Below are 22,175 nucleotides of genomic sequence, written 5' to 3' on the forward strand. Positions count from 1 at the left end.
ACACACACACACACACACACACACACACACACACACACACACACACACACAGTACCCCCAGCCTCTCTCATTTCAAGTAAACACATCTGGCTGGAACAGCCCTCCTCCAGTCTCCACTGGCTCCCGAGGGCTCCGAGCATTGAGGCTTAGAGACACTTAACACTAACAACAGCTCTGAGTGGAAGACAGCAGAGACACAGGAGAGGAGTCAGGAGAGAGGAGAGAAGAGAGGAGTCAGGAGAGAAGAGAGGAGTCAGGAGAGGAGAGAAGAGAGGAGTCATGAGAGAAGAGAGGAGTCAGGAGAGAAGAGAGGAGTCAGGAGAGAAGAGAGGAGTCAGGAGAGAGGAGAGAAGAGAGGAGTCATGAGAGAAGAGAGGAGTCAGGAGAGAAGAGAGGAGTCAGGAGAGAGGAGAGAAGAGATGAGTCAGGAGAGAAGAGAGAAGTCAGGAGAGAAGAGAGGAGTCAGGAGAGAGGAGAGAAGAGAGGAGTCATGAGAGAAGAGAGGAGTCAGGAGAGAAGAGAGGAGTCAGGAGAGAAGAGAGGAGTCAGGAGAGAAGAGAGGAGTTAGGAGAGAGGAGAGAAGAGAGGAGTCAAGAGAGAAGAGAGGAGTCAGGAGAGAGGAGTCAGGAGAGAAGAGAGGAGTCAGGAGAGAGGAGTCAGGAGAGAAGAGAGGAGTCAGGAGAGAGGAGTCAGGAGAGAAGAGAGGAGTCAGGAGAGAAGAGACAGAAGAAAGGAAACAGGAAAGAGGAGACAGGAAAGAGGAGTCAGGAGATAGGAGGTGACAGGAACCCTGGTCCTGAGACTAAGCCTCTAGGGACATGTGACTGCCAATCAAACAACTGTGAAAAGCTGCTAACTGCAGCCAAACAAAGGGAGTCAGGTGGGTGAGTGGTTAGGGAATCGGGCTAGTAATCCAAAGGTTGCTAGTTCGTGCCAAATGACGGGCAAGGCACTTCACCCTACTTGCCTCGGGGGGAATGTCCCTGTACTTACTGTATGTCGCTCTGGATACGAGCGTCTGCTAAATGACTAAATGTAAATGTAAACAAGAGGGACCATGTCACAGAGGTCACAGCCATGGAGATGACCCCTGGTCAACGCACACACATGTGCATGCACATACAAAGAAAACAGCATTCCTGCTCCAGTTTCTAGTCTTGCTGGTTATACTGTACAGTGCAGAGCATAATGATGTGGTATAGTTCTCCTGAAAACCAAGTCATAACTGCTCTGATAAATCACAGCAAACCTGAACTGAGAAGTAGCTACCGACCACTAACATCCCACACACCCAGATCTCCATAGAAACACAGAACTCTCTATATAAACACAGGTCCCTCTATTCTGCAGACACCCAGCAACCAGTAGAACCTAATTCAGCATGCTTACCAGCTGTGTGTGATGTTACTCACCTCGTTAGACTGGATGTCTAGTCTGGTAACAGCATATCCACCGAGAAGTATTCAGAGTCTCACACACACACACACAGACGGTCCCTAACAAAGTTGATAACGCGACACACACACACTCAAAGATGCACGCACTCTCTTGCGGCCAGTAGGTAAGCACAGCTCTATAGAAGGGAGAGATCGGAGAGTGTGTGTTGGAGCAGGACGCCAGTGGTGTGTGGGGCAGCAGAGAAAAGGCATGTTGTGCCTGGAGAACAATCCCAGCGTTTCAGCGCCCCCGCCCCCCCCCCCCCCCCCCCCCCAGACCCTACTCTGGCCCCCACCACTGTAACGACCAGCCCTGGAATGTAGGCTCTGATCTGAGAGAGAGAACGAGAGAGAGAGGCAGAGAGGGAAGGGTGGGGAAGAGCGAGCGAGCCAAAAAGAGGATGGATTGTAAGACAGAGGAAGCACAGAGATGCGTGTGCATACATATGGACACACACACATACACACACAACCATTGACCACTGGAAAGATGGAGGGGGGACCTAATTCCATTTCTAAGAGGGGAACTTTACACCCCCCTCCCCCTAACCCCCCGCCCCCCCCCCCCAGGGCCCTCAGACATTTCCTGAAGAGGTCCAAGGGAGGAGGGAGGGAGTGAGGGATCTTTGTCCTCCCTCTCTTCCTCTGGTGGACGTGTGCTAGCAGCCCCCGAAGACAAGCCAACTGTTCCTCTGAACAATACACCTTCAGTCATCCCTTTATCCTCTATCTCTCTCTCTCTCTCTCTCTCTCTCTCTCTCTCTCTCTCTCTCTCTCTCTCTCTCTGTCAGTCCATTTATCTCTCTCCCAGACAGGAAGCAGAGTTGTGGTGGCTGTGGGGGCACGTCGAGGGTTAACAAGCACATCAGTGTGCCAAGGCCATGGGGCGGCCCACTCATCCACATCAAACGTGCAGAGCCAGACTGTGGTCCAGACCCGGGGCTGGAGACCACACAGTGATACCAGACCCATCACTACCACCACCCGGAAACCCGGTCCAGAGGGGAAGCTCTGTTAGCGTGCAAAAAAGTGTAGAAGTGTGTGTGCATGACTGTGTGTTTGTGTGTGTGTGTACTAACACATGCTGTCACAGATCATGCCACTGTTGGAGGAAATGTCAAATGAATATGATGAACCGGAAGTGCCGAATGTTAACATCCTGAAGGTGGAGTGTGAAGGCTGGGCCAGGGGGAACATGGATAGATAAAGTCAATATGTTGAAATATTAGGATTTAAATGGCATTGCTGCATAAAAAGAGTGTGTGTGTGTGTGTTTATGTGTGTGTGTGTGTACATAGTTTTGAGAGATTACGAAGCAGGAAGCCCATCTGGACCTGGTTCTGGTCCAAAACCCTTGACCTACATCAACACACACACACACATACACACACACACTCACACACACAGCGTATTCCTAAGCCCCCGCACACACATCACCAGAACCATGGATGTACATCACTTCTGGGCTCAACACAGCAGAACAGGGCTCTCTCTCCCTACGGACCACTGGGCCGGGTCCAAAACAACTTTTAACATCCTCCCAACATCCTAACCCTCCACATGCTGTATCCTCCCTGAGAGGAGCGCGCACACACACACACACACACACACACACAATAACACACACCAGCACACACTAACCCAAACATGTACACCCTGGTGTGAGGTAACATTTAGAGGACCATGGTCTGGTCTGAGCCAAGTCACATCTTCGTCACTTCGGTCAACTGGGTTTTATCTGAGGCCTGTCTCAGATCAACTGGTCTCTGATTAGACTGACAGCTGAAGTAAGCGTGGCAGTAATGGGTGACCACTGCAGCGTGATCCTTCTCTACGTGGACCACCAGGGATAACCCCAGATGGTCGCCTCTTTTAGCCAGGAAAGAGTGCCTCAGCCTGGGCATGAGCCTCTGTCTCATCCTCCCTGGGCCAGCGATTATCCTGGTCCCACCCATGCTGATTGCTATGACCCAGCTCTGGGGATAGAGAGGGAGAGGAATGCAGGCATGCTGGGGGAGGGCATGCCTTAGTTTGGCTGAGAAGAACAGCGACAGAGAGGGAGGGAGAAAAGGAGAAAGAGACAGAGAGAGACAGAGGAGGAAGAGAAAGAGAGAGAGGGGAGGAAGGATGGATGGAGAGGGGAAGGGAAGAAGGGTGGGAGAGAAACAGAGAGAGACAGAGATGGAGTTGGACAGGAATAGGGAAAAGAGAAAGTGATGCTGATGTTACTTAAGGATGTTTAATTAGTAAGTATCATCGCTGCCATATGAGCTGAACAAGAACATGGTGTCTGTATGAGGACACGGTCATGCTCAAAAACAATATGAGCTGAATGCACCACAAAGGAACAGGCAGGCAGAGTGATTCACTGGCCCGCCCTCGCACACATATCCAGTCAAAGATAAGACAAGTTGTAACAAACAACAATCGTATCACATTCAAGGTTACAACGGAGACACAACAAAGATGGCCGCTCTCCTGTGAAGCTTCCTGTTTGAGTCGTTGAGGTCACTGAGACAGTCAGGGGTGAGGGGTCAGAGGTGAAGGGACAAGGGGTCAGGGGTGGAGGCTCATAGGTCAGAGCTCAAAGGAGAAGGGATGAGGGGTCAAGGGTTAAGAAGTATTTGTGTGTGTGTGTGTGTGTGTGGGTATGTATGAGGTACTTACGTTGCAGTTTGAGGACTGGTTTAGATTGAGACTGGATCCGTCAGTCCACTCTGCAGTGTCAGCACTGCTGGACTGTCTGCTCTGGCTCTCATACTCCTTCAGCTACACGCACGGAGAACAAGAGTTAAGACAGAGGTCGTCCTCCTGGTACACTGGGGACGAGGTCGCTGCCTCCACACGCACACACACACGCAGTCCACACATAGATTGACACACACACACACACACACACATCACTCTTCAATGCCCACACTCATCACAAGTGCACACAGGGGAATCGAGCACATTTGCATACACAGAGTAAAACACACAACATGTTTTACATTGAACTCCAACAACAGACATAAACACAGGCCTACAAACATGGCCACCACCAACACATCACAAGTACCAGTCCACAAACACAACTGTCCACAGAGGCTGCCCATTGATTGTGGAGTCTGATTGGTTTGTTTGAGTGTCAATCACAGAGAAAGAGGGTTGATACCCAATAGTAGGCCAGAGAATTGGAAACAGGGGGCAGGAGAATCAATGTCTGCCTTGTGGAGAGCAACCTGGTGGTAGAGAACTGCAAACCAGTCAGACATGCTCTCCCACTGGAGGAGAAAAGGGGGAGGAGAGGGAGGGGAGAGACGGTAGGAAATAAATAATAGGATAACAGAGCACGAAAAAAGGATATAAAAAAAGAGGGAAGGAGGAGAAACGTACGATAATGAAAAACCGAAACGAATGAAAAACCAGTCACCATCTCAGGCAACAAACCCCCAGTGCATCACTCTCACCACACCAGCAGGGGGAGCTACTGAGCTACCATTTCTATCTACAGTATGTCCTGCAGCATGAACACATCCACATCCAACCCCACACACACCAACTATGAACCCCAGAAACCCCAGTATGCCACAAGAGCCTGAGCCAAGAGGCTTGGGCTGAACGTGTGTGTGTGTGTGTGTGTGTAATGGGGATAGTACATGATTATCATGTATGTGCCAGGTACATGTTAGTAGGTGTGAGTCGTTTTAGTAAGAGCTCCATCCCTGAGAGATGAAGCAGGAGGGTGGGGCGTGCTGGAGGCAGGCTGGGCCCAGGAGAGGCAGGCTGGGCCCAGGAGAGAGGACTGGTTCCTACCCTGGCCAGAGCCTCCTCCACCGTGATCATCTTCTCCTTCACCATCATCATCAGCTGGATACGCTCTTCATCACTCATGGTGATCTCACTGGCCACGTAGCCAATGTCCTCTCCTGCCAGGGTCAAAGGGTAAAGGTCGAAGTGAGGAAGGGGGCAAGTAGAGGAGCAGGATTTCATGTCTCAGTATTTCAAAGTTCCCTTTGTGGGGATATGGGAGGTAGATCGAGATGGTGAAGACATAGGGTAAACAAACAGAAGGATGACAGAATCAGTACTGAACCTTTCGACATCTGCCTCACGACTCCCTTCTGAGACTTCCGGAAGTTCTGCCAGAAGGATTTGTTCTTCTTCTTGTTATCCCATTTACCTGCGAGTCAGGAGAGAGAGTGGGTGTTTATGTAGAACCCTGACTGGGGAGTTAGGGCATCTGATAAAGACACAATGGGATCCTTCGGTCAGCCTTTAAGGCCATTCGGTGTGTGTCTGTGTGAGTGTGTGTCTCTGTGTGTGTGTGTCTCTGTGTGTGTGTGTGTGTGTAAGCCAGATCTCACACTCGTGAATTTCTAATACACATTAGACAGAGACTTGCCAGTGGGAAGGAATGCTGATCCTCACCCCTAGTTTCCTACTAAAGTGTCTATCTTTGTCCCTGGGTCACCCACAGTTCACATGCACTGCCATGGATGTGGAATGTGTGTCTGTTGAATCTTTGTACAGTGGAGTCTTATTGGTATGAATGTGACTGTGTTGTGTGTGTGTGATGTTTATGTGCGTCTCTATCCCAGTGTGTGTGTATGCGTGTGTGTGTAGATGACACTAACCTCCAGAGCCGTCCTCTGAGCTGGACTTGTGCAGAGACATCCTGGAAGAAGAACACAGGAGAACATTAACATCCCACAAACACACCGCAAACACACCACAAAAATACACAAGTTCATATCAAACATACCCTACTCCCTCCAACACCAACATCCCCACCATCGAACACATTCTCATCTCCATCATTGTCAAACCTCCATTTCCACACACTGAAGGATAAGTGAGGACAGGCATTTTACAAACTACATTAAATAATGTGTTTAAGAAGGGAACGGTTGTATTGGCTGTGGTATGTGTTGACCACTAGGGGGCAGTGGTGAAACACGGTAGAAGGGGAAGACAGGCTCCCGAGGATCAGGGGGAAAAGAGGAGGTGAGGAACGAGGAGGTGAGGAGAGGAGACGTGAGAGGACACGAGGAGAGGTGAGAGGATACGAGGAGAGCTGAGAGGAGGTGTGGGGAGGAGATGAGACAGGAGGTGAGGTGAGGAGGTGAGATGAGGTGAGGAAAGGAAATGAGAAAGGTGGCTAGGAGAGAGGGATTGACATGAGAGGAGCGCCAGATAGGGGTGAGAGAATTAAAGAAGAGTGGGTAGAGGAGAGATTTCTAAGAGAGCCGAGGCTGATGAAGATATGAGGATAGGATGGGTGTTGGCAGAGAAAAGGAGAGGAGCAAACGATGGGAGAGAGAAAGCCAGAGAAAGCCAGAGAGTAGAAACCACAGGGCAGACTCAGCCTGTTTGTGTTTCCACTTCCCTTCTGAAGATAGACAGTCACGAGGAGAGAGAGAGAGAGAGAGAGAGAGAGAGGGGGAGAGAGAGAGAGAGAGAGAAAGAGAGAGAGAGAGAGAGAGAGAGAGAGAGAGAGAGGGAGAGATCGCTGAGGAGAGGACATGGAAAATAACTGGATTGAGAAGCTGATGAAGTTTGCAAAACATTTTGCCTATTCCAGACGCAAATAAATGTTCCAGTCGGAGCACAGAGACACTGTCATTCAGCAAGCCCACCTCCCATTCCCTCTCTCCTCTGTCTCCTCTCGCAACCTCTCTCGTCCCTGTCTCCTGGGCTGGTGAGCCAGTGAGGAGTAAACAGGCATGACCTCCTGTAGTTCAGACAGAGCGGTGTCTCGGTCACGTCTGGTTTTCACTGTCGACTTTTGGAGTGGTTTTCTACGGCAGCGTGTGTTACGTTCATATGTTACGTTAATGAAGGAATTCATCGAGACCTGACATCACACACTCCATGTGGGGGAGATATAGACCTGCCCTCCCTGCTAAAGGCATCACAGACACACACACACATACCACACACACACACACACATAGCAAGGTGCATAGTGTCCATGCTTCACATTCCTGTCATAGACAAGCTGGCTGAGGTGTGTAGAGGTGGAGCACAAGAACCATGCCACATCTGTCTCAGCCTCCTTCACTCTGTGTGTGTGTGTGTGTGCGTGCGTGTGTAATGGCATGACGGCCCTCTTGGTGCTATGGGAAAGTTTACCGCCGCTTAAAGCCTGGCTGCCATGGCAACCTAATGAGATGCTAATTGAATGGAGGCATGTATGCTTGGCCCCTCCACCTTCCTATCTTCCTCTTATGTCTGTCTCTTTCTCTCTATCTCTCCTTCTATTATCCTATCCCCCTCCGTTTCTCCCTCCGTCCATTCCCCTCTATCCCTTCTCTTTCTTCCTTGCTCTCTGCCTCTCTCTCTTTCATTTACTCACTCTCCTCTTCTCTGCATCCCTCTCTCATATCCTGTCTCGGCTGCTATGCAGTGGGAGAGCCGGGGCCGGGGCTAATGCTAATAAGAAGGGGTGAGTAGTAGAGGAGCTTTCTGCAAGAGGTCTGCTCTACGCTCTATAAATTAACCTCTCGCTCTCTCTCTCTCTCTCTCTCTCTCTCTCTCTCTCTCTCTCTCTCTCTCTCTCTCTCTCTCTCTCTCTCTCTCTCACACACACACACACACACACACACACTCTTTAGTCAAGGAGTAGTGAATGCCGCTCTCCCCCAGGCTGTCAGTGCATGTCTTTGTATGGCTGCTTTAATTGGTTTAAATCTCGGCATGCGTCTCTACTTCAATCCTCAACAGTCATAAGTTCATAGAACTACGCTGGACTACTTATGAATCATGAGACCAGGAAGGCAGTGACCTGGGTACTAATGCTGTGTACACACACACACACACACACACACCTCAGCTTAATAGTCCAGTGTGGAGGCTAGAAGTAGTGTGTGGTACCGTTGTGGGGCACACAGAGAAATAGAAACCTGGCAGTGAATCCGTAAGCAGCAGAGCAAATCAGTGAGGAGGTATCCAGTGCTCTGATTGGTGGTTTGTATATTAACCGAGTGGGTGTGGAAATGTGAGCATCTGTTGTCACTTCGTCATGGAGGGAATGCTGATGATGAAATGTATATATGGATACATGTACACGTGTGTGTGTTTTTATATGTACGTTTATGTGTGTTGTATTGTGTCTTTCATGTGTGTGCGTGTGTCACACACCTGCCACCTGACCTGCAGCGGGCAGGACTCAGCGTTCCTGCCAGACAATGTGTTGGGTGGCCCGGTAGAGCTCAGACAGGAAGAGCAAGGAAACGACCCTGACAGGGGTCACAGTAGAGGTCAGAGGTCACAGGGATATCCTCCATGACTTGAGGGTAGTCAAGAGACTGGACAGGACATGCTCAAGCATATGTTCACACGCCTCGCACACACAGACGCGCGCGCACACATGAGCGCACACACACACCATCATAAACACAAGGTCTCCGCCTTGTTCCATGAGGGACAGGACACCTTTCCTCTGGTGAGTACAGTTATCTTGCTGCTACGCTTGTGTTCCTCCAACATGACTGTGTTGCTACAACAACCATCCATCTGCAGACACCTTTGTCATGACGTCACCATCAGCAGAACTTTGAAAACAAGCCAACAAACGCAGGTCAAACCTCTGAAAGCCCTTCAAAGAGAAGGTTTATAGATCGTTGACAGTTGGCCAACCAAGGCTTATCCCAGAGTTATTCTTCAACAAAAGTATGTCACCTCTGTTGTCCTTTCTGGCCAATAAAGACTAGTCTTTTCTCTCCACGCCAAAAGTATTGTGTCCACTTATCAATCAACCGTGACCACAGGAAGATCCATGCTTGCACCTTCCCATTCTGTCCTGCGCTCCAAGCAGTCTTCTGTCATCGCCTCCCTGCAACGCCTCGCATGCCATGTATTATGGGAATGGTGCCTGCTTCCTGTATGGAGAGCCCCGGACGGGCATGGGTGGCATGGCCCAGGGGGTTCTGGGTAATGTCTTGTGAGGCCATTGTCCTCCAGTGTGAGGTGGTGATGGGTAGGCCGATAAAGGGGGGGGGGGGGGGAGTGTGGAAAGAGGGAGAAAGACAGAGAGAGAGAAAGGGGGAGAGGGCCAGTCTGTCTACCCATGATAGATGGCTGCACCAGACAACCGCTGAGCTAGGGAGCAGAGAGAATGAGGGATGTAGCATGTTGGTAAAGAATAAAAAGGAAAAAGAAGGGAAGCAATGAAAGTATAGGCGGGGGGAAAATGAAAGGAAAGAGCAGAGGCTGTGAAAAGGGGGTCAGAAGGAGAGCTGGAAGAGGAGGGGTGAGGGAGGGGCCGTGTGGGTGACAGAGAGGGAGAGGGCAGAAATGGGACACCGCCTGCCTTGGGGTGTGGGGCTCCATGGGATTTAGCGAAACGTCAGCACGGTGGCAGGGAGAGAAGGGGCAGAGAGACAGAGAGAGAAGAAGAGGGAGACAGGAAGTGTCAGGGTGAAAGAAGGGTGAAGCCAGGCCTCCCTGTCAATAAAAACCCTCCGGAATGAACCTGCTCCCTCCCTCCCCCAATATAGGGGGGCTGCATGGGGGAGTAAAGATGTGCAAATACCGAGAGAGAGAGAGAGAGAGAGAGAGAGAGAGAGAGTGTGAGAGAGAGAGAGAGAGAGAGAGAGAGAGAGAGAGAGAGAGAAAGAGAGAGTGAGAGAGAGAGAGAGAGAGAGAGAAAGAGAGAGAGTGAGAGATCCCTGGAAACAAAGGAGGCCCCCTCTCATTCTGAGAGGCTTCTGGGGCCTCCTCCTCCCTGCTCCTTCATCTGGTTCCTATCACCCCGGGCTCGTGTTCCTCCGCTGTGAGGAGCCGGGGAGCACGGATCACGCCTGTGGTATGTGTTCCCTCACACACACATGGGGCTCAGGCCCCCCCCCCCCCCCCGGGAACACGTCTAAATCCCAGAGGTGGCTGGTGACACGGCGTGGTGTCTAGAGTACTGTAGGGTGTTTGTTGCCCTCCTGTAGAGTGTTTGCACCCATCCCCCACCCCCCACCCCCCTCCAACGCCACGGGCCAGGACCCTGGTATGTCACTGGGTCTCTGCAGTGATGTCAGTCTGGGGCAGTCTTGTGACTGATGGTCATGTCCCCAGAGAAGAGTGTGTCACTGACTGGGCCATTGTGGTCTGAGAGGTGGACATTTGTGGTTCTTACACACACACAAATCCAGCAGGACAGCCCCACCCATGTCCTGCTCAATGGACCGGGACTCAAAGACACCAGGTCTACTCCTCCCTCCCTCCTTCCCTATCCTCTCTCTGTCTCTCTCTGTCTCTCTATGTCTCTCTCTCTCTGTCTCTGTCTCTCTCTCTCTCTCTCTCTCTCTCTCTCTCTCTCTCTCTCTCTCTCTCTCTCTCTCTCTCTCTCTCTCTCTCTCATTCATTCATTCATTCTCTATGACTCTTCAGTTCCTCCCTTCCTTTCCTCTCCCCCCTCTCCCCTCTCCTCCTCACCCCTCTCTCCCCTTCCCTCCCCCCAGTGCACACAATGGCAGGAAGGAAGCCTGGAGAACCACCTGCAGAGGGAGGGGCACACAGAGGGACGTGACAGATATCCAGGTCCAGGCTTGAGCCAGGCTGTGTGTGTGTGTGGTTGTGTGTGTGTGTGTGTGTGTGTGTGTGTGGTTGTATGTGTGTGTGTGGGCATGTGAGTGTCCTTCAACACTGATGACTGTCTATGTAAGCATGTCAGTGATGAAGGAGGGATGATGCATGTGACTGTACATCATGCTCAAGTGATTACGGGATGTAAGTGTGCGTGTGTGTCGTGCTGTGTGTGTCTGTGCCCTTTGTCTGTGTGTGCGTCCGGATGCTTGCACGTGTGTGTGTCCTCATAAGCAGAGAGAGAGTGAGGGAGAGAGAGAAGAGACATGGACGGAGAGGTTCTTACTTTCTCTCTGTCTCTGGAGTGGACATCTCACTGCTGAAGCCCAGAGACTCCTGTGGACAGAAAAGGTACTGCGATCAGGCATGCACGGAAAGCTTCTGATGTCGACACGTCGAACATTCAGACAACGTGAATACCACATGTCTCTGTAAAGCTCTAATCACTTAGATGTAAGACCATGCTCTAGTCTCTGGAGGGAGGCCAGTAAGGAGTGTGTACCGTATTGTACGGAAAATAAGGTAATGCTGATGTCACCACATTCTACCTCTCGGGTTTAGAGACGGTGTGGATTGTTCTGAGCTTACCTGGATCTCTGAGCGGAGCTGTAGGGAGGTGGAACTGGAGTCTACTTTGTCCTGTTAAAGAGAGGGAAAAGAGGAGAGGGGGATGGAGAGGAGGAGGGGAGGAAAAGGAGGGAGAGGTTAGATGAATGGTGAACAGACACTCGCTGGTTAACCAGACTCTAGGCTTCCGAAATAAACCGATGACAAATCACAGCATTGTAAAACACCGAAGCTCTGTTCCCAGCACTGCACCACGATGAAAAGATAGAGATGTTGGAGCATCAAGAACAAGAGGAGAAAAGGAGGGGTGACCCCGCAGGGGTGTTCACGCGTCCCGACCTGTACGTCAACACAAAAACAATCACACACGTGTGAACAGGCACACGCCTAAAGCACACCCCATCTGAACAGCTGAAAACCTCACCACTCATCTGAGCTATTCACAAACCTGCCAAACCTGTTGGTTCAGTCACCTATAGGGCACAGAGAGTGTGTGTGTGTGTGTGTGTGCCTGTCAGTCTGCATGTGTGTTTGAGTCCATCAGTCTGTGTGTGTATGTGTGTGTGTGTGTGGTATTACCTACTTCAACACTAGATGTAGTTTGAACAACTCAACAAACAAAGCAATGGCCAGCCAGTCGGCATAGTGGGTGTCTTTCTTAGCTAGCTGGCTCCGCCCTCGTACGACAAGTCTGTCAAAGAGAAGGAACACCACTCTGCTGTTCACCTGCATGGCCCTATCATCACAGCATCACCACACCTCAAATTACTCTCTCATCAATCACGACCAACATCAAGAAATCTACTCTGTCTAAAAATGATGAGAAGTATGAATTCAAGTCTGACTAGAAATATGGGTTTGAGTGTAGATCGCAGCCATGATATACATGAATTGACTATGGAGGAAAACAGTGGGGATGGTGGTGTGTCCCTGACTTGACGTGTGGTGTGAGACCTCCCTGGCCCTAGACAAGTTCTTGTTGCTGTTCTCCTGCCCTGAGCCCCATCGCTCAGGTCTGTTTACCCTGTCAGTGAGGTAGATTAGCAGTAGCATAATGTCTAAAACAGCTGCTGTTATTATGGCCTATCCAGACATTACTGACACACGCTTTCGACTGAGAAGGAGGGGGAGGGAGGGAGGGAGGGAGGGAGGGAAAGAGAGAGTGAGGGAGAGAAAGAGAGAGAGTGAGAGAGAGAGTAATAGAGAGAGACAGATAACCGGATAAACCAATTGGAACAACTCTCGCTGCCAAGTTAAGCCTGCTGAAGGGATGGACGGCAGACGTACAGTCCTTTATGGAAGACATGGGTTTATTTTGCAATCCAGAACCAACTGACTATTAGCCTTTGGCTGTACATTTGCATTTTAACATAACTATCCACACATTAACCTGTAATAACAAGTATCACCAAAACATGTGACTATATAGTACAGTAGCCTGCTGTATAAAAAGTGTAGCAAGCCATTTTTCTGAGTGTTAAAATGTTGAAATGAAAATGTGAAGGTTGTGTGGCTTCAGTCCCCGTCTCATATTAATCCCTTTTATATTGAAACTCCCAGTAGAACAACAGCAGTAACCTCCCCATCCCCTCCACAGTGGAATGTGTTACTGTAGTGAAGATAAGAAGCTAATGCTAGCAAGCTAACTGTGTTTCTGAGTACCTCAGCACCTGTTTGAGTGTTCTAGGGAAGATTCACTACATGGGAACTGCTCTTCATTCACATGAGTGTACAATTCAGAGAACAAGTGTGCTGCCATTACACAGCCTTGAGGAAAACCAATTCACACCGAAATACACCAGCTTCCTCATCATACTTTCAGCCTAAATCAGCTGTTGACATTCTGGTTCTGAAATGGTCTTCCTAATCTGTACAATCACATTTCCCCCTGTGTATCTATTTTACCATTTGCTACTTTAATAATGTCAGATGATAGCCCAATAATAATTTTAAAAAAGTTCAGTGGATAAAAATAAGACAATATTATCCAAGGTAGTTCATTTGGAAATTCAAATGACTCAGTTCCTTTGCCTTGCTCTCTGTGGGAGGCTGATGAGGGTTGACAGTCAGTCAGTCCTGGCCTCCCAGCTCTACCCACACATGATTAGTCCAGCTGGGACTTCATGTAATGCCTCTGCATGCCAGAAGCTTTCTATGTCTTTCCTAATCACAGAGGTCATGATTCCAGTCATGCATCTGCAGTACTGGACTGGGGTATGGGTGAGTAACACTGACTCTGATTGGGAAATCAAAGGTCGTCCAAAAACACCCTGGATGACCTTTGACTTAACAGAAGGAAATCCCAGTGAGCATGAAGGCAGACAATCAAAGGAAGAGCTGGTGTTGGATCGTTTTTTCCTACCAATGAAATCCAGTAACTGAATGACTAGACATCAGGAAGGGAAGTGAGTAGCAACTTCCTCTAAAGTGGAGGGAGACATGAAGGGAGATTTTCTGTGTGTGTGCGCATTACCATTGTGTAATGCGCATTACCATTTCCCAAATGTTATCAGGAAACAAGGAAACAGATGAGAACAACTGGCAATGGGAATAGCTGGAGAGACTTCATCAGAGCTGTCAGAACCCATTTACAGAGATTTATTACTTTCGGTTACTTAGGTGAAGCCATGGTCCTGACCAAGTCCAACACCTTCAAATGAGTCAACATCTAACACTGTGGTTCCCTGCAGAAGATAATCTGACTGTGTACCAGTGCTTCTGCCTAGCCTTTGCTAGCCAGTAGCAACCTAGGCCTGTCTTCTGGCCTGTCTCTGCCTGTATCTGTCTGTCTGTCTGTCTGTCTGTCTGTCTGTCTGTCTGTCTGTCTGTCTGTCGGTCTGCCTGCTTGCATGTCTGTTAGAACACTTATAGAAGTGGACAGTCCGGATGTCAGTTCTTCCGAGTGTAAATCAGGAGAGTCAGCAGAAGAGGCCAGGGGGATAAGGGACTTCCGTAAGCCAGGGAACAGGTAGAGGCCCAAGGATGTAAAACTGTTCACATGGAGGCCCGGACAGGGCTGTGTGCTGCACGGACAGTGACAGACACAGCTCTCACTGGCTCGGAGCACACCCACACACACACTGTACACATGCAAGTGCAAAAAACTGGGGCACACACACACACACACACACTCCAGCTCTGTTCCTGAGGGTGGTGTTTCATGTCCTTTGTTATCAGATCCTCTTTGATGCCCGCTCCAGGGTAAGAGGCTGATATGCCAGTCTTTCCACTGGTGTATATTTACAGGCACCATGCCCACTGACTATATAGCATCTAGTACCTCACTACCTAGCACAAAAACACACTTCCAGAGTCCAAACAAGACAAGAACACAAAGCAGACCTCTGTTCCACCTCCTCCTCTATTTCAGTCTCTATCTCTCTCTCTCTCTCCATCCCTGTGAAAGAGGTAGTGAAGTAGAGAAAGAAGAAGGGAAAAGAAGGGGGTCTCAAGGAAAAGCTACTCCACATAAGGGCAGGTAAAGGTGATCCTCTGCCGGCCTTGTGGACTGCTGTGTTGGAGGCATGTCTGCAGGTGCAAGCAGGGAACTCCACAGGCAAGCTGGAAATGAAAGTGATCTGTGTGTGTGTATGCAGTGTGTGATGCTGAGATCTCGCTTACACACACTCCCAGAGGGGGAGTGTTCTCCTTTACATGAACTGTTGAAACCTGTCTGAGATGCTGCTCCACTTCTCCTTAAAGGTATGCGAGTGTGTGCGTGTCTTTTGCCGTGCTTGCCTGTGTGTGTCCAGATGGGTACATATTGCGTGTGTGTGCAAGTGTGTCCTTGGTTAGTTCAGGAGGAAAGAGTCATTATTTGTTAGTTAGTATACACTTTGTTAATAGTACAGACACTTCATCTTGGCAATATGGATCTGCTCCAACTGCACTGCTTAGAAACCAAACTGACGCTGCTTCTTGACATATGTGGCAAGTCTGGTCCTGTCATCCCCCCTGCAGACAAGAGCAATCAGAGTGAGGCTAATGACAGTCACAAGGTCTCCCCTGCAGACAGAGAACATTCTGACAGTCTGACTAGACTTGCAAACACAAAAACACACTTACCACACTAAAGAGAAAAGCCTTCCAGTCTGAATAGTCTCAGACAGCTAAATACACCAACACACTACCACAGCACCAACACTACCAATGTACCAAGACACTCCCATTGCCACAGCCCACTCCCTTACATATCATTGTAGGCCAGTCACCAGCCAGGCAGTGGTGTTGGTGGTGCAGGCCCTAGCCTGATATACACCAATGAGGAAGGGATGGCAGAGTCAGACAAAAGTCAAGGACATTAAAACCACCAGGCTAGAGCAGAAACCGAAAAGCATGCACGCACAAGCACACACACATGCCCGCACACGCACACACACATAAAAAAAACACACACCATATGTTGGAACCACAGCCTTGGTGTTGGACTTCTTTGAGCATGTGTGGCATGCTTTGGTTTGAGTAGGTGTGTGGCATGGTGGTGTGTGTGTGTGTGTGTGTGTGTGTGCGTGCGTGCGTGTGTGTGCGTGCGTGACCGGGACCAACCCAAAGTGACGGTTAAAGAGAAACAAGAGTGTTCTGCTCAGGCCTGCTGAACGAGCTGATCCTGAAGATACCACACACACACACACACAGAAACAGAGAGATTCTGGTCTGCAGTTGACTCCACCTCAGTCTAGAGAGCCAGCCCTACGCTGCTGCTGCAGACCTATGGGTAACATTTACAAGAAAACACTGTCCGGATTATGACTAACCCCTCCATACACTGTGTGTTTGTGTGTGTGTGTGTACAGTGCAAGGAATTCTTAACCAATAAACCCACATGCACTGTCATATGTTTGTCTGGTATTCCTTCACAAATTCCTGTCTTATTAGAAATACCAGTGTCAGAGTCCTCATCCAGAACTAAGTCAAATAATAAAAGATAAACTCTGCAGTACACAGAACTTCAGCTAAATATAGTTTCAACCACTCCCAGGATTAGACCTTACATCTCACAATACAAACACACACACCAAACATAAGCCTCTCCTGATAGTCCTGTGTCTTCACTGGCACTGTCAGTCTCAACAAAGACAAAAATCAAGCCTAGAGAAACACACATCCCTCCCTCCTTGTTGTCGCTAGCTAGCGGGCTAGTGTGACCTTGTTGAACTGACCCACTTTTGATATGAACAAGGGTGCCCCTCACCTGGGTAAATAACTCCAGCTCCTGCCTCTCCTCCCTCTCACCAAACAAGCCCAGGCTCGAGTCCTGGAACCCTGCCAACCACGCCAAGCAAGGCCCCTCCAGCTGCAGCAATTATGCTAACCTGGTAACATCAGGAGCTGGGGATGAGCTCAACCACACCAGAGGAGTCTAGAAAGGCCTTCCTGTCTCCTCCTGGTTGGTTTATTTACCAGGGATTAAACATGGAAGCTTCCAGACAATAGGGGAGTCTAGGGAGTCTAAGTGGTTACTGAATGTTGTGCAATCACAATAGTCAGGTACACACTTCTTTTGTGGATGGCGTACTATTGTCAAGCCCCTTGGGATATGTAAAATATTTGACATGATAAACTAGAGGCTGCTTAAGGACAGACATTCCAACGGGAGATAAATGTGTACATCGTTTCTAAACATGGTGACCTACCATCCAATGGGAAAACTCCAATTGTGTTTACCTCAGTGGAGGACTGGACCTAGCCAGTCCATTCACGCCTAGCCTGGAGCGATCCGTGTGCTCTGTCTCTATTACCTGTCTTCCTGGCATCTTTGAGGTTTGTTAACAAAGACAGATAGACAGGCTAACGGACAGACTGGCAATGCAGAAAGGCAGACTGACTGGCATTCAGGTTGAAAAACAGACATGCAAACTGTCAGCCAGACTGCTGGACAAAGACAATTACAAACAGATAAAGGCAAACATCCAAGCCAACTGTCAGAGACAGAAAGACTGTCAGGCAGGCAGGCAGACAAACAGAACAACAAGCTACTGCAACTATTTAAATATCGGATTAGAGGCTGACGTTGCTAAGAGCAATGAGACTACACCTCCGACAGAGATGAGTCGGAGAGCGAGGGAGACACTTGAGAGAGACTCAAGATGAGCTCAAGACGTTCAAAACACTTGAACGAAGTAGTCTCAGCACATGCCGTATCTCCAACACATCTGTAGCGTCAACCATAACAACCTCTAGCATATTGACTATTGCTACAATACATGTGTAACCTTTAAAAAACCTACTGTCAATAACATGTTTTAAAGGGAACCTCTATGTGAATGGAGTCCAGAGTGGATCTAGTGGGGCTTAACTGTGCTGGGCCAGACTCGTCCTGCTGACAGTGGAAGCAGCCTAGTCAGCCTGGCTGTATAGGAACGCTAGGCTGCGTGATAAGAGCTAATCCATACGTCTCATTCTCTGTGGGGAAGTTTGTTTAACCCCTTTGTGTCCCCCTCCGCAGGTCTGCCCCCCACAGAGCCAACACAGAGGCGGGGGGTGGGGGGGGCGGGGGGAGGAGCCAGCACAGGTCGACAGGAAACGGGGACCCAGATAGCAATCGCTAAGAGCTTCAGTCAACAGTTGGTTGTAAGGCCGGGGTGGGGTTGGGGGGGCTCCGTTCCAGGGCCCAACTTGTCAACACTTCTAAATACAACAGAAACTGACACGGTTTTAGTCAACGGGGCACTCCCCTCGGGAAAAGTAAGTATTGGTCAAATCTCACAAACCCCCCCTGGAGTTTTTTTTGTATTGTTCTGTTTGTGAAACGGAATGTCTGACAGCAGAAAAAAACGGAAGTGTTCCAAGACACAAGCCAGGAAGGAGAAACAACGGTGGAGAGGAAAAGAAAGCAAAACTGGATCGTTTATGAAATACGTGCTTGGACTTAGTGACCTCGATATGGGTGTATTTGGAGGATCATGGGCTGCGGGGAAGAGAAAGTGAAACAGGACACCAAGTGTGTTGATCCTTTGAAGCTGGACCAATGGGCTTCCTGAGAGGGGACTTTCCAACAGCAGCAGCAGCTTTGTGGTCTAGATCCAGGCCCTCAGCAGTTCCACAGACCAACAGGACCAGGCAGGCTTTCTATCCTACGGCCTCTCACAGTGTAGTCCCAGTCTTCCTATGTCTGCTGTCACGTGTATGTCATCGAACTGGGGTGCAAGGACCAGGCCGAGTCACAGCTACCTTGATCTCTGACCGCCTAGACCTCCATGCCTCAGAGGTGGACAGAGTGACCAGACAGGCCACGGTGATGAGGTGTCTCAGGGAAGGAGAGAAAAGATGAGAGAAATAAGGAGAAAAAGACAAAAGCGTTCAAAAAAGGGATGGAGAAGAAGGGGCAGAGAGAGGAGTGGTGGTGGAGGAGAGGCTTGCATGTCCCAGAAGACCCTGGTAGCCTGTAGCTATGACGACCGGGCCCTGAAAGGCCATGTCCCTCAAGGGGGTTTTAAATGCCAGCCCATCAGTCTGGCCTTTGAGCAGGTCCACCTTATCTCACTGTTATTGATCTCTAGAGAGCTTCTGGAAGGGACTGGCAGGCAGCCATTCTTATTGGACACATTTCTTGTGAGACAATCATTATTTTATCTCCCCCCTCTCCTCCGTTCCCCTCCTTTCCTTCCTCCCCTCACTGCTTTTTCCAATTTCACTCCTCCTACTCTCTCTCTCTCTCTCTCTCTCTCTCTCTCTCTCTCTCATTCCAGGTTATCATAGCTAACTGGTACTAAGGTCTCTGTGACCAAGATCTCCAGAGACACAAGCACAGAGGGGAGCATAGTGTCGAGCAAGCTGGCATAAACAACTGACCCAAGGCTGGCTGGAGGATCTCTGCGCTGGGACAGTCTAGAAAACCTGGCTAGAAATCCCATCTTTGAAAAAAGTCATTTTGGCTGTCGTGGATTCAGTTGTTGCATAGCATCATATGATGCATCCCGTATGGGTATGGAGTGTGATGAAAAAGGTTTAACATTTGACTGTACAAGCATATAGTTATGTGTGTGTGTGTGCGCGTGTTTTACGTGAGAGTTCTGAGCATAGATATAATCTGATCTCTGTCCCATCCTCCTCTTCCTTTTTTCCTGAACATCACTCTGTGCAGTCAACATTTTCCCACCAACCTCTCGTTCTAGTTCTCTCTCTTCTCTAAGCTGTGGGAGAGGGGCAGCTGCAGGCTCTTATAAGCTACTCTTCTTTCCTTTTCCCTTGTTCGATGTCCCATGTCCTCTTCACACATCTTTGATACCCCCCAGTCCCAACCTTAGTCCCGGTCACAACTCTAGCCTGGGTCTAAACTCCAGTCCAGCCCCAGGCATTAGCCACATCCCTGGGTCCCTAGCCTCTACTAGCTCTAGGCTCCTGGCCAAAGGCCTCCAGCCCCCTAGCCAGCCCCCTGCAGGCAGACTTCCCCAGCCAGTAAATCCAGTCCTGATTGCTTCCCCTTCCTCCACTTTATCTGCCCAGGATGGAACCCCTCCAACCCTCACATACTGTACACACTCACACACACACACACACACACACACAGATGACCCACTTCAGTCCACACACACACACACACACACACACCTACACACTCCACTCTAACATCACCTTTACTCTTATCTTCCATCTTCATGCCTTTCATCACATAAGAGTATCTAATTGACTCCTGACACAAGTGGGGATAACATATGAACCATCCAGAAGGATGGCAGCAGGCGTGGAACAGACATGCTGGCTGCTTTGCTGCTCTGAATCTGACAGACATACATTAGTTGTGCTGAGTTCTTCATGAAGATTCGCCTTGTGACTGGTATTAAGGAATTTTTCTGAAATTAGATTGTTCGTCTGGGCTCAGGGCTAAATGGATACCGATTCTAAATGAATACAATTAACTATGAAGAATGCTAAACTATATGTGTGTGTGTGAGTGAGAAAGAGAAAAAGAGAGAGAGAGAGAGAAAGAGAGGTGAGGCATGTCTGTATGTATGTGTGTGTGTGTGTGTGTGTGTGTGTGTGGGTGTGTGTGTGTGTGAGAGAGGTGATGCATGTATGTATGTATGTATGTGTGTGTGTATGTGTCAGTGTGTGTGTGTGTGTGTGTGTGTGGGTGTGTGTGTGTGTGTGTGTGCGTGAGAGAGAGGTGATGCATGTCTGTATGTATGTATGTGTGTGTGAGTTAACCCCCAGTGTGTGGTGCGCTGCAAGAAGGGAGAGCCACTTGCTGCCAGTACCAGCTGCATTCTTTCATATCTCCATCAGTAGCTTGGCAACACAGGGGTGCCCCACTACCCTAGATCTCTCTGAAAGGAGCCCAGAACCCCTCCAGAACCACACAAGGACCCCCAATCCCCCCCACCCACCCAGCACAGGCCCTTTCAGACCAAACTGTTTTAGAAAAGAGTCACAACCACAAACACTCACTCTAGATTATTCGCCCTCTCTCTTCTCTCTCTCTCTCTCTCTCTCTCTCTCTCTCTCTCTCTCTCTCTCTCTCTCTCTCTCTCTCTCTCTCTCTCTTTTCCTCCTGCATATCCTCCTCACACGTCTCACACTCCTACCCTCCAGGGGTAGTAGCCTGAGGATAGAGGGGACTAGCCAGGTTTTATTCTACTTTTATTCTCTCTCTCTCTCTCTCTCTCTCTCTCTCTCTCTCTCTCTCTCTCTCTCTCTCTCTCTCTCTCTCTCTCTCTCCTCTCTCTCTCTCTCTCTCTCTCTCTCTCTCTCTCTCTCTCTCTCTCTCTCTCTCTCTCTCTCTCTCTCCTCATCTCTCTCTCTCTCTCTCTCTCTCTCTCTCTCTCTCTCTCTCTCTCTCTCTCTCTCTCTCTCTCTCTCTCTCTCTCTCTCTCTCCTCAGCCTGTTGGCTATGCATTCGGCGGAAATCCCACTATGTAAAGCTATAAACTGGTCTAATGGGGAGGGTGTATTATGAGTTATAAAAAGGATATTCGAAAAATTAGTGTTTGCCTCAAGAAATGTAGAGATTGCATTGGCTGAACTCAACTTCAGACAGGATGCTCTTGAGAGAGGTTGCCAGACCAGTAACAGTTTTCACATGTTGGGAGTGGGTTGCCAGTTTTGTAACTGTGCTCACATGTTCTGTGAAGTCAAATAAGGGTCTACTGTCCTACTTGTACTTGGTGGTTTGGAGGTATAAAGGTACTTAAAATAAACCCAAGGTGTGTGTGCGCTCACCATGTCCAGGTCCTGGGAGACGCGGCGTTTGCGTAGCTCCTCATGCGGTCGCTAACGTCGTTGAAGCAGGTGTTGTAGTACTCTGAGTACTCCTGAGCAAGGTCATCTATGTTCCCAGAGAACCGTCCTGGAGCAGGAAACAGAGAGAAGGACTGGTTAACTTCTGCACAGGGAGGCTCGCAAGGAGACAAAGGCAGGTAGAGTGGGACGTAAGAGAGACGAGCCCATGAGGGAATGCAGATTATAGAACAATAACACATAAGAAACTGACGTCGTAGCATTTCATCCAGACCACAAGGCCGGTTCTCCGTCAGGGAGTAGCCTGGACAATTCCACTGTACACAGTGTCATACCACAACAGTGAGTCAAACACCATTCACCATCCACTGTCCCTGAGAGTCCTCCCTAAAGACCTCTCTCCTCCCGCCTCCTTACTCCTCCAGGCCAGGAAAAGGA

The 22,175-nt window shown here is 49.4% G+C and overlaps 1 protein-coding gene across 1 annotated transcript in view; it reads right to left on the reverse strand.

Annotated features, from left to right (window-relative positions):
• The window catches only part of LOC136947482 (SAM and SH3 domain-containing protein 1-like), a 38,366-nt gene extending 16,519 nt beyond the window's left edge, over window positions 1–21,847 (reverse strand). The window contains exons 1-7 of the mRNA XM_067241578.1: window positions 21,720–21,847; window positions 11,583–11,633; window positions 11,281–11,330; window positions 6,053–6,093; window positions 5,512–5,598; window positions 5,232–5,344; window positions 4,104–4,205 (exon numbers count right to left, since the gene is read on the reverse strand). Coding sequence (XP_067097679.1) covers window positions 4,104–4,205; window positions 5,232–5,344; window positions 5,512–5,598; window positions 6,053–6,093; window positions 11,281–11,330; window positions 11,583–11,633; window positions 21,720–21,722 — 447 coding nt within the window. The 5' untranslated portion in view covers window positions 21,723–21,847. The remainder of the gene's footprint in view (window positions 1–4,103; window positions 4,206–5,231; window positions 5,345–5,511; window positions 5,599–6,052; window positions 6,094–11,280; window positions 11,331–11,582; window positions 11,634–21,719) is intronic.
• Window positions 21,848–22,175: the final 328 nt, after the last annotated feature.

Source organism: Osmerus mordax, chromosome 8 (genome assembly GCF_038355195.1).
Source record: "Osmerus mordax isolate fOsmMor3 chromosome 8, fOsmMor3.pri, whole genome shotgun sequence".
NCBI lineage: Eukaryota > Metazoa > Chordata > Actinopteri > Osmeriformes > Osmeridae > Osmerus > Osmerus mordax.